The 16,785-nt window shown below is 33.5% G+C and overlaps 1 protein-coding gene across 5 annotated transcripts in view; it reads left to right on the forward strand.

The window, feature by feature from the left end:
* DYNC2H1 (dynein cytoplasmic 2 heavy chain 1) overlaps positions 1-16,785 on the forward strand; it is a 292,362-nt gene that overhangs the window by 161,698 nt on the left and 113,879 nt on the right. For all 5 annotated transcript variants that reach the window (XR_011440431.1, XM_023644714.2, XM_023644715.2 and 2 more), the window contains 5 exons: positions 345-505; positions 3,472-3,597; positions 5,992-6,102; positions 10,466-10,621; positions 15,249-15,324. Coding sequence is in view for 4 of the 5 variants with exons in the window: in XM_023644714.2 (XP_023500482.2) it covers positions 345-505; positions 3,472-3,597; positions 5,992-6,102; positions 10,466-10,621; positions 15,249-15,324 (630 nt within the window). In the remaining variant the exon portion in view is untranslated. The remainder of the gene's footprint in view (positions 1-344; positions 506-3,471; positions 3,598-5,991; positions 6,103-10,465; positions 10,622-15,248; positions 15,325-16,785) is intronic.

Here is a 16,785-nt window from a genome sequence, read left to right on the forward strand (position 1 = left end):
AGTCTACTCTTATACGGAGAGACTTGTATATTGAGGCCACAGTACTGATTGTTTTTTATGTGTTAAAGGTGGTAATCAGGGTACCTACCTCTTAGCATTATTGTAATAATCTGATTAGATGATATCATAGATGTAAAGCATTTAGAAAAATGCCTGGTACCTTAAGCATTCAGTAAATCTTAGTTATTACTAGTATGTGAACGATTTTAGAGTGAGAAAACTTTAATATGTGTGGGATTATAATTCACCTAGTTATTCTCTATTATATATCATGCAATCAGTTTTAATAAACTTTTTCTGATTCATGTTGATTTTACTTTTAATTTCTTTTATATGTCTTTTAGGACTAAAAGAGTTGTCCCCACTTCCTCTAAGTCTCAAACGTTTGTACAAAGAGACACTAGAAATTGAACCCATCTTGATAATTATTTCCCCGGGTGCTGATCCTTCTCAGGAACTGCAAGAACTTGCGAATGCTGAGAGAGGCGGAGAGTGTTATCACCAGGTCGGTACACCCTGCCCTGCTGTTTTCGCTAAAGCCATTGCTCGTCCTGCCATACTTGATCCTATTACTGAAACAGACATTTTTTGTTGTGGTAGGTCAAATTATGTCTCCCAAAAGTGTCCACGTCCTGATCCCAGAACCTGTGAATTTGTTACCTTACATAGCAAAAGGGACTTTGCAGGTGTACTAAGCATCTTGAGATGGAGAGGGTATTCTGGATTATCCAGGTGGACCCAGTCTAATCACAAGAGTCCTTACAAGGGGGAGGCAGAGCAGGCGGTGAAGAAAGAAGATGTGATGATGGAAGCAGAGGTCAGGGAGGTGAGAAGGTGCTATGTTGTTGGTTTTGCAGATGGAGGAAGGGCCCTCAGACAAAGAAATATAAGTGGCTTCTAGAAGCTAGAAAAGGCAAAGGAGGATTCTCTCCTGGACCCTCCAGAAGGAACACAGCCCTGTAGTACTGCCATTATTTTCAAACCCAGACCCCTTGATTTTAGAGCAGGGAGACTTCTGACCTCCAGAAGCCTGATCAGATAATAGAGCAGTCAAGGAAACTAATATGTGTGCTTACCTTTTGGGAATAACTTTAAAAATTTTACTTGGATGCTTTTATAATAAATCATAGCAATATTTACCTGCAAAAACTGAAATGAAAGAAATACATAAATTTTTGAGTAAAATTTATCTACTATAGTCCCTGTTTTTCCTGAGGTAAATATAGGAGCTTTAGTTTGTTCAGAATACCTCCTTTTTCAATTCAGTTTCCATGCAAGTTTGAAAATTTATTAATTGAACCTCAATTTTTGGCAAGTGAATAAATCAGCCTTTTCCATTGGGAAAATAATTAATTATGATTAAAAAAAAGCAAATACATCACAGCAACCAAAAATTGAAATATAAGGTTGTTCTGAGGAACATAAATAGACGATTCTAAGATAGCAGAGAATTAGGCTCAGTTGTGCAGGTCTTGCACTACCTGGAGAGAGTTTCATTCACTCCTAGTTATGGTATATTACTATATTCATTAGGACGATATTCAATAGTTAGTGAGCTGTCTTGAGGAAAAGGAGTCCTTTTCTAGAGGTTGTGTCTATTAGCAGTGACTTTGACAGAAGGATAAAACTATTTGCGTTCTCAGTAGATTTGACTATTTAAACTTCTGGAGTTTTGGGTACTGAACTTACAAAATTGTTTAATATAGTAAAATCTTTAAATATGGACATATTTACTCATAATTCTCCTGTTATTTTAAAATGTTTGTTGCTATGCTGAATATATATGCTGAGGGTAAGAATATATTTTTAATGCAAAAATATTCAAGAAACTGTGACGTGGTTGTTTTTGTGGCGGGGGCTAACCATCTCCTTAACATTTTCCTGTTGTGCTTTAGAAAATTTTTTCTTTTCCTTTCTTGTAGTAAATATTTTCTTCGAAGGTTTTATGACCCTTTACACTGTTTTCACACAATTTGTGCCTTGTGGAAAATTTTGAGCAAAATGCTTATCCTTTTTTTCCCTCTGATTCTGTGTACATGCTTTCTTTTTTTTTTTTTTTTTTTTTGCATTTTAATAATAGCAAACTAATTTGTGTGTCAAAACAATTCAACCAGTATTTGTTTCATCTCTCCTGTTTGCTTAGTTGTGGGTTGGACTTTGAAAATTAAAAAAAAAACAAAATCAATATATAGGTATTTATTACCTGTTTTATTGCATGCTTTAGTATGCAATGATTTAGACATGGTTCCCACTCTCAAAGACTTTATAGTCTTATTAAAAACCAAACTCAATACTTGTGTAAGTCAACTAAAAAACAGTGAAAATGCTACCTTGTGTTCATTTTGTAAAAAATCACTGGTTTGAAGTAATCTATAACAGTACTCTTCAAAGTGTTTGGACCATGTACCCAATAAAAAATTTGAACCAGGACTCCCAATATATGTATATTTGTAAATTATATATATACACAGATATAGCTATACTAATAATGCAAGTATTATATAAATTATCTTTAAAAAACATGGAGAAATTTGGACTTGCTATGGTAAGTGGCATATAGTTATTTTATATTCTTGACTAAAACTTTTATAGAGTCTTAGACTTGAGTAGTCACTTAGTCTCAGGTATTCACATAATACAGAAATCCCATGAAATGAATCTGTTATGTAGGGTCTTTCGGCTTCTGCTCGAATACTTTTAATGCTCGGAAGTTTTCTATTTTATAAAGTGGGCTACTCCACTACATGAGTATCCTAAGTGCAGATGGACTATAGGGATTGGAAAAATTGGAAGAGAATTCCAATGAGATCAGGATTCTCATTCCCGCTCCTTCTCCCTCTTTTCATTTCTCCCCTCCCCTTTTCTCCCTTGCTTTGTCTCTCCTCCCTGCCTCCTCTCTCTGAGAAGCAACAGAGGAGCAGAGGGCTAATTGCAGTCTTGAGGCCCAGCAACATGTTGAGATTCGCTAGATGATGAAGGACTAGGGAATTACACAGTTAAATAGTTAGACCAGTAGCTTGAAAGCCAAATATGTACAATGTTGGAGAAAGTAAGAGAAGTCAATTTCAAGACAGTGATAGTATTAATGTTAAATCCCTCAAAGAATTCAACATTAGTGTTTTTTTTTAAAGGACCATGTTTGACATGGTGAGAATGGCAGGAAATAGTAAGATGAGGAACAAAAAGACTATTCAGTAATTCTTTATACAGTTCTATAACTTGAAAACCAGTAATGACAATATGTTTTTCATAAATAGAAAAATGTTAGAAATGTGCCATTGACGTGGGGACAAAAGCAAGACAATTGTTGGAAAAGGCACAGAGTTTGATATTTCCTGCTGAAAATTTAGAGCCCTGATTACAATAATTGAGTCAGTTCAGTATGTATGGCAGGATGATTTGAATCTTTTAGATTGTGACATGTTATCAGATCTGTTTTTTTAGTTTTGTTTTCTGTTTTTGTTTTGGCAGGTTGCCATGGGTCAAGGTCAAGCTGATGTAGCAATTCAAATGCTAAAAGAATGTGCCCACAATGGAGACTGGCTCTGTTTGAAGAACTTACATCTTGTGGTATCTTGGCTGCCAGTTTTGGAAAAGGTAGATTCAGATTAATGTGATGCAAATAATATCTAATACACTCAATTCAGTAATTTCTAAGGAACATCAGTATTAAAATATGTTATGCATTATTTATGATGTTTTTTAAAAACTTAGTATTTGATGAGAAATCTTTTAAAATCTGTTAAGTATTTTCTTCTAAAAGATGTACATTTCTACAAACCAAGATGGATATTTTAATAGGATGTCTATAAGAATGTCTTTCTTAAAGGCATTTAATGGAAGCCAAGAAATTATTAATCAGGATTGAAGGGAGGTTTAGAGAATTTTTTCAGAAGAAAAATATGGCAATGCTTTAAAGGATTGTGGGAAGCCTATTTATACCATTACTTTCTCTTTGTGCTCTTGTTATGTTGTATGTAGATGGGGAGAAAAGATGTTGAGGAGCCAGAGGGGGCTGGAGAGCGTCCTAGGTGCTAAGGAAGCTGGAATGTAAACTGAAGTAATCATTTAATTTAAGTCAAATGGCCCCAGGACAAAAATAACCTTAAGAGAGAACAAATTGCTGGGTAGATTTTAAATGCAAACCTGGGTTTAAGTCTAGTGCTTATTTAAAAAAGATGAATATGGTCTTCGGTAGTTACAAATGACTCTGAAGGCAAGATGTTTCTTGAAGGCTATGTATGATTTAGCTAAGCGTAGGAGGAAAAAAAGACAACCATTGTTAATTCCATCAGCACAAGTAGAGACAGTGGTAGAGATGTGCATGCCTAATACACCAAGGATGTCCAAGGCAAAAGGATGAAAATTGACCATTCTTTTTCACCATTCACCAAAATAAACGCAAAATGGATCAAAGACCTAAAGCTGAGACCTGAAACCCTAAGGCTTCTAGAAGAAAATGGAGGCAGTACACTCTTTGACATCAGTATTAAAAGGATCTTTTCGGACACCATGTCTTCTCAGACAAGGGAAACATTAGAAAGAATAAACAAATGGGACTTCATCAGACTAAAGAGCTTCTTCAAGGCAAATGAAAACAGGATTGAAACAAAAAAACAACCCACTAACTGGGAAAAAATATTTGCAAGTCATACATCCGACAAAGGCTTAATATCCATAATATATGAAGAATTCACACAACTCAACAACAAAAAATCAAACAACCCGATCAGAAAATGGGCAGGAGACATGAACAGACATTTCTCCAAAGAAGATATACTGATGGCCAATAGGCACATGAAAAGATGCTCATCATCGCTGATCATCAGGGAAATGCAAATCAAAACTACACTAAGATATCACCTTACACCCATTAGAATGACAAAATATCTAAAACTAATAGTAACAAATGTTGGAGAGGTTGTGGAGAAAAAGGAACCCTCATACACTGCTGGTGGGAATGCAAACTGGTGCAGCCACTATGGAAAACAGTATGGAGGTTCCTCAAAAAATTAAAAATAGTCTATCATATGACCCAGCTATCCCACTACTGGGTATCTATCCAAAGAGCTTGAAGTCAGCAATTCCAAAAGTCCTATGCACCCCAATGTTTATTGCAGCATTGTTTACAATAGCCAAGATGTGGAAGCAACCTAAGTGCCCATCAAAAGATGATTGGATAAAGAAGATGTAGTATATATATACAATGGACTACAACTCAGCCGTAAAAAAGAACAAAATCGTCCCATTTGCAACAACATGGATGGACCTTGAGGGAATTACGTTAAGTGAAATAAGCCAGATAGAGAAGGGCAATCTCTGTATGATTCCACTCACATGAAGAATTTAAAAATGTAGACAAAGAGGGGCTGGCCCTGTGGCCGAGTGGTTAAGTTTGCGTGCTCTGCTGCAGGCGGCCCAGTGTTTCATTGGTTCGAATCCTGGGCGCAGACATGGCACTGCTCATCAAACCACACTGAGGCAGCGTCCCACATGCCACAACTAGAAGGACCCACAACGAAGAATATACAACTATGTACCAGGAGGCTTTGGGGAGAAAAAGGAAAAAATAAAATCTTAAAAAAAAAAAAATGTAGACAAAGAGAACAGATTAGTGGCTACCAGGGGAAAGGTGGGGTGGTGGGTGGGCACAAAGGGTGAAGGGGTGCACCTACAACACGACTGACAAACAATAATGTGCAACTGAAATTTCACAAGATTGTAACTTATCGTTAACTCAATAAAAATTAAAAAATATATGTATCAGAATGTCACAAAGATTTTACTAAGAAAAATTACTACTTAATAATATATTTATAATATATTTATATATATTTATAATATATTTATAAAGTATATATATTTTATATATTTATATATTTTATAAATATAAAATATATAAATAAATTTATAATATATTTATAAAATATATTTATAAAATGGAAATTTATGTATATATTTAAGTGTATTTTTATTGTTTTTATAAACAAGGAATTGAATACTCTTCAACCTAAAGATACCTTTCGTCTTTGGCTCACTGCAGAAGTTCATCCCAACTTTACTCCCATTTTATTACAGACGAGTTTGAAGATAACATATGAGGTAAGAAGATATAAAACTTGGACCACTAGTTGTTCAAGTGCAGTAATTTGTTCAAGTGCAGTAATCTGTGCATGCCTTCTAAAGCTCTGTAAACTACTATCTATTGTACAAAACACACGGAAACCTCCCTTTATGTTTTGACAAGGTATAGTATACATAAATAATAGCATAAGATGATGTTTATAAAAATGCATTTAAATTTTCCTTTCAAATTTTATTTTGTATCTTTCTTTGCTGTTTTTATCATAGTAAAAGACATAATATAAAATTTACCATCTTAACCATTTTTAAGTATACAGTACGCTAATGTTAACTACATGTATCTTGTGCAACAGGTCTCTAGAACTTTTTATCTTGCAAAACTGAAACTCTGTATCCGTTGAAGAGCAACTCCTCATTTCCCTCTCTCTGCACCCCTGGCAACCACCATTCTACTTTCTATTTCTATGAGTTTGACTACCTGAGATACATCATATGAGGGAGTCTTGCATCACCTGTCTTTCATGACTGGCTTATTTTACTTGGCATAATGTCCAGTAGTTTCATCCATGTTGTAGCATGTGATAGGATTTCTCTTCTTTTTTAAGGCTGAATAATATCCCAGTGTATGTACTTGGTACATTTTCTTTATCCATTCATCAGTCCACTGACATTTAGGTCTTCTACCTCTTGGCTATTGTGAATAATGCAGCAGTGAACCTGGGTGGGCAAATATCTTTTTAGATTCTATTTTCGATTTTTTTGGATATATACCCAGAAGTGGGATTGCTGGATCATATGGTAATTCTATTTTTAATTTTTGGAGGAACCTCTGTACTGTTTTCCAATGCAGTACAGCATTTTACATTCCCATTGCAACAAACAATTTCTCTGCATCCTTGCCAACACTTGTTTTTTTTTTTTTTCCTATAGTGGCCATCCTAACATTCTGAGGCAATATCTCACTGTGGTTTCGATTTGCATTACCTTGACAATTAGTGATATTGAACATCTTTTCATATGCTTCTTGGCTGTTTGTATATTTTCTTTGGAAAAATGTCTATTCAAGTCCTTTGCCCATTTTTTAATTGGATTATTTTGTTGTTGTTGAGTAGTAGGAGCTCCTTACATATTCTGAAGTTGAGCTGTAGGCATTTCTTGTCAGATATATAGTTTACAAATATTGTCTCCCAGTCCATAGGGTTGCCTTTTCACTATGTTGACTATTTCCTTTGCTGCATAGATGTTTTTAAGTTTTATGTAGTCCTGTTTGTCTGTTTTTGCTTTTGCTGTCTGTGCTTTTGATGTCATATCCAAGAAATCATTGCCAAATCCAGTGTCATGAAACTTTCCCACTATGTTTCCTTCTGGGAGTTTTATAGTGTCAGGTCTTACATTTAGGTCTTTAATCCATTTTGAGTTAGTTTTTACATATATCTCTTTTTTGTTTAGTTGACAGTTGTGTTTAAAAATTTATTCCAAATACCTGATGTCATACTTACGGTGTAAGGTAAAGGTTCAACTTCATTCTTTTGCATGTGGATATCCAGTTTTCATATCATTTGTTTTTGACGTAGCTGCTTTAGATTTTCAGTGTTTGTTTCCTTCCTTTCATCTGTTCATCCATCCATCCTTCTAGCATTTAATACCAGGCAGGTCCTCCCCCAACACACTATATCGAAAACTATATGTGTTTGGAAGGATATTATATAACTGGCCAAAGTCATAGAGAAAATAATAAACTGAATTTAAACTTTTTAAAACTGGGAAAAGAGGTTCTGCTTGCATTTTCTCTCAATTTGTAGAAATTTCTCTGTTTTATACAATCTTTTTTTCTGAAGAAAAATGTCTTATTAATGTTTATGACTACCTGTTATTTTAGATCAGTCCTTCTTATTTTTCATCTGGAGGTATTAGTCTCATTTAAGGAAGAAAAAGGTTAAGGATTAATTCAGGGAATGCAAAGATAATTTAATATTTGGAAAAATATTAATTGAATGAATATCGCTTCAATGTCTAGTTAGAGAAGCTTTCCAGAATCCTCTTCAACTATTCCCCCAGTACCCTCTTCCGCTAAACCATCTTCTAGAACTGGATTGTACATGCCGTGAGGGCAGGGGCTATCTTTTCTCTTGCTTTTTGTACTTAAGTGATAAGTACATATTGATAATACCAGCATATAGGAAGAACACAGTAAATATTTCAATAAATGAAGAGTTAATATATCAAGGGGGACTGATTCTTGAATGTTGTAACTTAATGTGTGAGCTTTTCTAGGATCCTTTATTTTTTTCCAATTATTTTATTGAGTTGATAATGGTTTATAACATTGTGTAATTTCAGGTGTACACCATTATTTCTCAGTTTCTGTGTAGACTACATTGTGCTCACCAGCAGTATTCTTATTTTTATCCGTCACCATACATATGTGCCAGGATCCTTTTTTAGAAGGTCATTTGATTACGTTTTTATGGAAATTTTCAGTTTCATTTAAATTATTGGTGAATTTGTCTTCTCTTCCTTAAATCACTATATAATTTTAACTATCCTAGGAAATAGTGCAGTTCATTATGTTTAAAATTATTATTACATATGCACATATATGTACACACATACATATATACTCTCTTTTAAAATTGTTAAATCTACATTTTATTGTTTATTTCTTTTCTTTTTTGATTAGTTGACAGTTCTTTTTAAAAATTTATTCCATTGGGGCCGGCCCAGTAGCTCAGCGGTCAAGTTCGTACGTTCCATTTCTCAGTGGCCTGGGGTTTGCTGGTTCGGATCCCGGGTGCAGACATGGCACCACTTGGCAAAAGCCATGCTGTGGTAGGCATCCCACGTATAAAGTAAAGGAAGGTGGGCATGGATGTTAGCTCAGGGCCAGTCTTCCTCAGCAAAAAGAGGAGGATTGACAGTAGTTAGCTCAGGGCAAATCATCCTCAAAAAAAAAAAAAAATTTATTCCAAGGAACTGATGTCATACTTATTAATTTATTTTGTATTCTTTTTCTATTCACTGAATTTCCTATTTTTTCTTTATTTTTTCCTTAGATTTGTATTTGCTTTTGTTCTCCCTGATTTCTTATGTTGAATACTTAATTGATTTATATTACTTGCATTAAAATTGAAATTACTTTAAGTCTGTGAATTTGCATTTGAGTACATATGTCTTTGGCCTTATCTCCTAATTTGACATTAATGTTTTTCATTTTGCTATTTTTCAAATAGTCTGTATTTGTGTATGATTTTCTCTGTAATTATATATGATTTATTCATTTTGCATAATCTTTAGTATAGTGCCTTTAAAAAAACCTCAAAGTGGTTGTTCAGTTTCCTATTAATGTCACGTTGTATTGAATAGTGCTAAGAAAATTTGGCCTATTCTATGATAATATTTTGTAAATGTTTCATAAACATCAAACATTTTCAATTGAAATGTGTAAATTTGGATATGTACTTAGTAACTCAATGGTATTTTTCTTCTAATTTTAAATAAAAATGTCTTTTTATTTAAGAGACAACAGGGTGAAAAGGATTGCAAAGGGAATGACTATTCTTTGTGGCAAATATTCTTAAAGTACTGACTTGAATTATTCTATTTATATAAGAAACTGCTTTGAAGAAAAATTTTACTTTTTAAAACAAGCTAATTAAAATAAATTGAGCAGACAAATGCACATTAATTTTTTTTTATTTTAGAAGAATTCTTTTTTCTGGAGTGGGTTTATTTTTCTCTTTTTCCAAGAATTCAAAATTTTTCTTTTCTTGGTAATATAAAAGTATGATATTAACAGATTCTAGACATGTGGGGAAGTGTTTTTGACTGAGTCCTAGTCCAATATACAATTTCAGTCCTGAGGTTGAATTTGTGTTTATGAACTTGGCAATGTCAGGTAATGCCCACTTTAACTGTAGTGGACTAATGTGCACTAAGGTTGGTTGACATTATATGTAAATAGTATGTTGAAGTCCTCATGGAAATTCAAATAGCACCTGGAAAGGGATAACTGGCATATAGTAGTCAAAAACACCTGCCCCATAAGAATCAATACCACATTTGTATTATAAATGATGATTTAGTTTCAGTAAAATACTTCAATGATCATATAAAACTTATTTGGTTATTTTGAATATTGTTGGTTATATAGGTTTTTTTAATTTGAAAAATTATTTTGGGTTTATAATTGAAATGAACTGTTAGGTCTAAAGAATTTAAAACTAGTTTTATATTAATATATTTTGAAATAACAATAACAATTTAAGTCAAACTTGGTAATGGTGAAAAATTTTCTTCATTAAAATATGTTCTGAAATATGTTACCTACTGATTTATTTGTAAGGTTGTAAACAATATGCTATCTGTTAATTTTTATCTTTAGTCACCTCCAGGTCTGAAGAAGAATTTAATGCGTACTTATGAATCTTGGACTCCTGAGCAAATTAGCAAAAAAGATAATATACATCGAGCTCATGCTCTCTTCAGTTTTGCATGGTTTCATGCTGCGTGTCAAGAAAGAAGGAATTATATTCCACAGGTAAGTGAGAACATGTCTTGGGTATATTCTAAGCTGTACATATTTTTTATGTTAGAATATTTTTGCAGTTTAGTGTAAATGGCTACAATTACTTTATAGTTTTGCTCATGATTCATAAATTTGTATCTCTATTTCAATCTTTTCTCTTAAACTTCTGGACTGTAGATAATTATCTACTTCACATCTCTTTGAGTTAAAGTGTTTAGAACGATGCATGAACAGTCATGAGCCCTCAATGATTGTTACGTATCATTTTTATGGTTTATATCTCAAAGTTCAAACAGTGAATTGTGCATGTCTGCTTTTTCTTTAGTGTATTCCTCTCAGTAAAAGGCATTGACATCTGTTTACTTCCTCAAGCTAGAAACCTGAGTTGTTCTTGAAATGTTTCTCTTTCTTAGCCTCTCAACCTGATTTGTTATCAAGTCTTGTTGATTCTACTTCCAAAATATAGTTCAAATCTTTGCATTTCTCCTCACCATTTTTTCCAAACCTCATCACCTCTAACCTGTACTACTTTGAGATAACCTTCCAACTCTTCTTGCTTTTTCCATTTAGTAGCTAGAATTATTTTTCTAATATGTAAGTTTGGTTATGTTGCTACTCTGCTTAAAATCTTCCTATTGTACTTGGGAAAAAATATGCTGCTTCTTACTGTGGTTCAGAAGGAAAGATTTGCCTATCTCTTCAACCTCCTCTCAGACCCCCTCTTCCCGCTTGTTCTCTACACCTCAGTCACACTGGACTTCTGTATGATCTTTGGTCAAGTGCTGTCTCACCATAGGCCCTAGTTGTTATTGTTATCACAATCAATAGCCACATTTTTCCATCATCTTGGCGGTCCTAACTGGTACCAGTGCTTCATTCTTTTTTGCCAAATGCCTATCTTACCCATAAATTACATCACTCTTCGATCTTTAAATTTTTCCTTGCTCTTTTTTCAACCTTGTCTACTTCTGTTGGGATAATCTCTCCTCAAACTGCCCTCCCCACTTGCGTTTCTTTTAGCCTCTCTATTTCAGTTACATGTCAAAATAAGAGCATTAGATTCTGGAGTTACAGACTTGGTTTGGAGTCCTGAGTCTAGAATTTCCTAGCTGTGTGACCTCAAGTAAATTTCTTTAACCCCAATAAGCAACAGTTTCCTCAACTGTAGAATGGGAGTAATGATCACATTTACCTTTGTTGTGAGGATTAAATGAAATAGTGTATGTTTAGAAGTACTTAACTGTGCTTGTCATATAATCTATCAATAAATATTTGTCAAACTGATGAAATAGTAAATAATAATAGCAATGTGTTGTTTCATATAATTTGTATAACACATTCATGGGGAGGGTATGCTTATTATTCTCATTTTACAAAGGAGGACAATGAATCTCAATGGTGATTAACTTGCTGAAGGAATCATGTCTAAAAAGCTGTAGAGCTTGGAAATGACCAGACCCATCGTCCTCTAAAACCTTTGCCCCTAATTTCTCTGATGTCTGTCCTTAGCCTAAAGGATCAATTAGTCTTGATGGATACACGTAGAATGGTGATAGTGATGCAGCTTTATTGAGAAAAGAAAAATTATACTTTTAAATGAAATTATATTTTATTTTTTATTAAGTAATACATGCACATGTATAAATTAGAAAGCTATGAAAAGGTTTGCAGTTAAAATTTAGTCTCCTCCCTCTTTATCCCTCTGCCACCCAGTGTCTTTTCCCAGGGCATCCACTGTTCACCATTTCTTGGATGTCCTTCAGGGATATTATGGAAATATACAAACATTTTATGTAGTTATAAACACACATATGTTCTTTTTAACTCAAATGGCAGCACGTTACAAATATGGCTCTGTACCTTACTTTATTAACCAATACATTGTAGAGTTTGTTAAATATTAGTACCCATTTAATACCAGATTTTAAAATATTATTTGTATTTATTATATTGATGTACATATTTGTAAACAGTTTTGTGTTGTTGGATGGGCATACATATTCTTTCAGTCTTAGCTCTTACAGAAAATATTGCAGTGGAGATCCCTGTACTTGCCTCATTTAAGGCTTATTCATGATGGCCAATTCCTAAATGTGGACTGTTTGGATCAAAAGATATGTGTATTTTTTAAAAATTCATAAATAGTACCAAAATGTTCTCCATAGAGAATACAGAAATTCAGTTGTACACACAAAAATATTTGAAAATGTTGCTTTTCTTTTACCACTCTGTTTGCTCTCATGAAAATCATAAAATTGGAGGTAAAAGTAGACAAATATAGAATACCATAAATTGCTAGAGATGGTGTCTTAAGGATATGTACTCCACAAACTCTGTTTTACCTCTTTTCCTCATTTGGTTTTGGTTTTTTTTTTTAAGGACCAAATCTCAGAAGTAAAGATCCACTACTAATTCAACTTAGTTTTTATTCCTCATGTTAGTAAAAGACTATTTTTTGCTATTTTTCATTGCAATGCTATACTTGGTTGCAGAATTAATGTCTGTTTTACACGTATATGTTGTACTTCTAATACTGTACTAGATGTGATGTTAACTTTTGTTTTATATTTGTTGTTCTCTGATATCTTGTTATTCTTGCTAGATTGTGAGCACCCTGACAACAGGCTTCATCTCATTCATCTTCATAAGAACACTTAACAAAGTGCCTAGATTCCAAGAGGGCTAAATAGGATTGGATTGGCTATCTAGAGCACCCCCTCCACAATTTACAACATTATTTCTATCAAAAAATAGGACATGAATAACAAAAATTACCTTTCAAATTTTTTGTACCGTATATTTTTAAATCATTAATCATCCAACAGTGTATCAGTAACTGTTATATAGAGAGTCCAGTTATTATTTTGGAATTAGTATTTCACTTGGAAATTGCTATATTAACAATTATTGATAGCAACATTCTTCTAATTTGAGAGTTTTAGAAGTATTGAGTAATCTTTAAGGTACTTTAAAAAGCTTTTAAACATTGCACAAATAAGATCTATGAGAGTGATATAAATGTTATTAATAAGACTGTTTTGAGTTGGTAGAAAAATTATTTCAAATGTTATAGGAACTTTGTTAACTGTTGATGGGTACATGCTCCTTATATATGTTTAATTCTTGGGTATAAAATAACTTAGTGAGTGAAGTTTAAATTTCTTTTGTTTTCTCATCATCTATGCTATTTTTTTCATAACTATCCAAACGCTAGTGACCTCCAAATTTGTATATCCAACTCAGATGAATTCTCTAAGCTCTAGATTTATATATCCCACTATTTATTTGACCTATCCAGTTGGATGTCTCAAAAATGACTGAAAACCCACATATTCTAGATCCAAGTAGTAGAACATAAGCTTTTTGAGAGCATAGATTTTGTCTTTTTTCTTCTTTGCAATATTCTCATTGAACAAAACAGTGTCTAGTATATAGCAGACACTCAATAAGCTTCTGTTGAACACTTTTATTCAATGATCTCATGATATCCCTTTCTAGACCACATATTCTTTCAGTGTTCCACTTATCAACGAATGGCACCACCATCAATTTGAGTAAGCCATATGCTTAGAAATCATTCTTAACACCTCTTTTTTTGGTATCTTCGCCTTCTGTTACAATACAGTACAAAAATTCTTTAATTCTTTTGTCCTGTCTGTCTACTTTTGCCTTTCTGTTTTATACCCCACCCCACCCCACCAGGGTGATTTTCCCTTACATCTTAGATTAGGTCAGATCTCTTTCTTATTTACACCAAGTGTGTGTCTTTCCATCAAACCTATTACAGTTTGTAGTTGTCCATGTATTTGAGTGAGTGAATGTGTCCATCCTCCTCCCCCCTCTCACATTTGACTGAAAGCTATAAGAGAGCAAGGATTGTTTATGTTTTGATTCACTCATTCTTTTATTCCCAGAGCCTGATATATAACACACATTTAATAAATATTTTTGGAATGATGAGTGAATGACTGAAATTTGTATCAATATTCTTAAATACTATTCAAGTCTAAATAGATTTTAGTTTGAACTTATTTTATTGGATAAAACTAATTAGTTACAGTTCATGGAAGCCCCATAGAAATTATTTTTAATTATTTCATATTATTCTCTACAAAATATAGATCTCTGTGAATATTCTTTTTACACAAGTATTTTAGTTATTAGCTGTAACTTTGTAATTTTATTTAGTTCTAACATGAATGCTTTGTAGATTAAATGTATGTAAAATAATACTATATGCCTTTGGGCCTTTACAAATTTTTGTAATATTTCTGTTTTCATGTTTGTGGAGAAAATCCACAAATCTGAAGGACAAAATGTGTACATAGTAAGTACACTCAAAAATTTACTATGCTAATTTGTTCTCTCTGCATGTGACTGTATTGCCACATACTTAAATGTTAAAAACTGTTATGGTGTTATAAGGTCCTTTGCATGCTGTGGAGGTCAAAATATTTCTTTTTAAAAAGATTTATTATTACTTTATTGTTTATTGTTTTTATTAAAAATTCTCAGGAGTTATCTTCTTTTTAGCATATGTTGAACATTCTTTTTAAGATTGTAAGGGCAGTGATACATACATATATAGCTTTGAACACTGCTTATAGTTCTTTAATATTTTTAAAATTTGTTTTCATAGGGCTGGACCAAGTTTTATGAGTTTTCTTTATCAGATCTTCGGGCTGGGTACAACATTATTGACAGACTCTTTGACGGTAAGTTCTAATGATGAAAATTTTTATCTCTAGTGTTAATGAAGATTTTTTTTGAGGTCTTATTAACAATATGATTTCTTCAAGAGTGACTTAACTTCCTATCATAAAATGTACTTTTTGCTTTTTATTCTGTGTTTTCTGTCCTGACTGCCATGCTTGTATTTTCTGAGAGTTCTTACATTAAATTATCAATTGTGGCCATTGGTTTTGATATAACACAGAGATTTCTGATTGATCTCTATCTCTCAGGAGGTCGAAAGCTGGAAGTACCTTGTCTTTACTTTGTGGGCTTCAGAAGTTTCCAGCTTCAACTGAATTGTTCAGATCTCTTTCAAGGAAACTGTTAAAATTCAGGATTGTGGTGCATTAAGGTCAATACCAAGGATCTGTACAATCTTAATTGTATGATTAGGTAGGAATCAGGAACCAAGGTATAAATAATAGATTGAAATAGGGTGGCAAACAAGACCATATAATCTGATCCCCTGAAACCATCCAGCTCTTAGCTTCCTGAAGACAGGGACAGTCCAATCCCTGAAGTTTATTGTGCAGGGCCAAGGCAAGAGGACACTGGAGTTTAGAACAATGGTGGATTAGTGAAGAGAAGACGTTGCTAGGAATCGCAAGTTTAAAATGTCCCAAACAGAACTCTTGATTTTTATTTCCCTCTCCCACCTTGCAACCCTGCCAAACCACTCTGCCCTGAGTCTGCCCCATTTCAGTAAATGGCATCACCATTCATGTGGTTGTTCAAGTTCAAAGCTTGTGAATCACCCTGGGTTCTTTTTGTTTTCTCATCCTCAAATATCCAGTGCTTTGGCAATTTCTCTTCCTTCCATGTCTAAATCACATCATGATTTTGTTTACTTCTTTCAACTTTATCAGTCCCTTGGTAATCAAAACAGTGTCTTCTTGCCTAGTCTAATTTCTATTTTAGCACCTTTTCAAAAATGTTCCACAAAGTAAACAAACTTTTTTTTTAGAAAAGTAAAATAAAGTATATAATTCCCATTTAAAACCTACAGCCGTATTTGTCTTATTTCTGTTTCCTGAACAAGCCAGGCTTGTTCATACTGGAAGGTTTTGGTAGGACTCTTCCTTCTGTCTGAAATGCTTTTCTCCCAAACTTTTAAGTAACTTTCTTCTTATCATACACATCTCAGCTTAGAGGTGTCTTCTTCAGAAAAGCTTTTTATTACGACCAACTCTAAAATAATCTTCTACTTATTCTCTATCCTCTTATTCTATTGTTTTAGTACATTAGTGCTACCTGATATTTTCTTGTTTATTTACTCATTTATTATTTTGTTTATTTCTTCCCATTAGAGTCTAATCTACATTAAAGCAAGGTCTTTGACTGTTTTGGTTACTTTGTATGTCCTTAGCACCTAAAACAGAGCCTCAGGGCCAGCCCAGTGGTGCAGAGGTTAAGTTCACACATTCTGCTTTGGCGGCCCGGGG

This window comes from Equus caballus, chromosome 7, assembly GCF_041296265.1.
Source record: "Equus caballus isolate H_3958 breed thoroughbred chromosome 7, TB-T2T, whole genome shotgun sequence".
Classification (NCBI taxonomy): domain Eukaryota; kingdom Metazoa; phylum Chordata; class Mammalia; order Perissodactyla; family Equidae; genus Equus; species Equus caballus.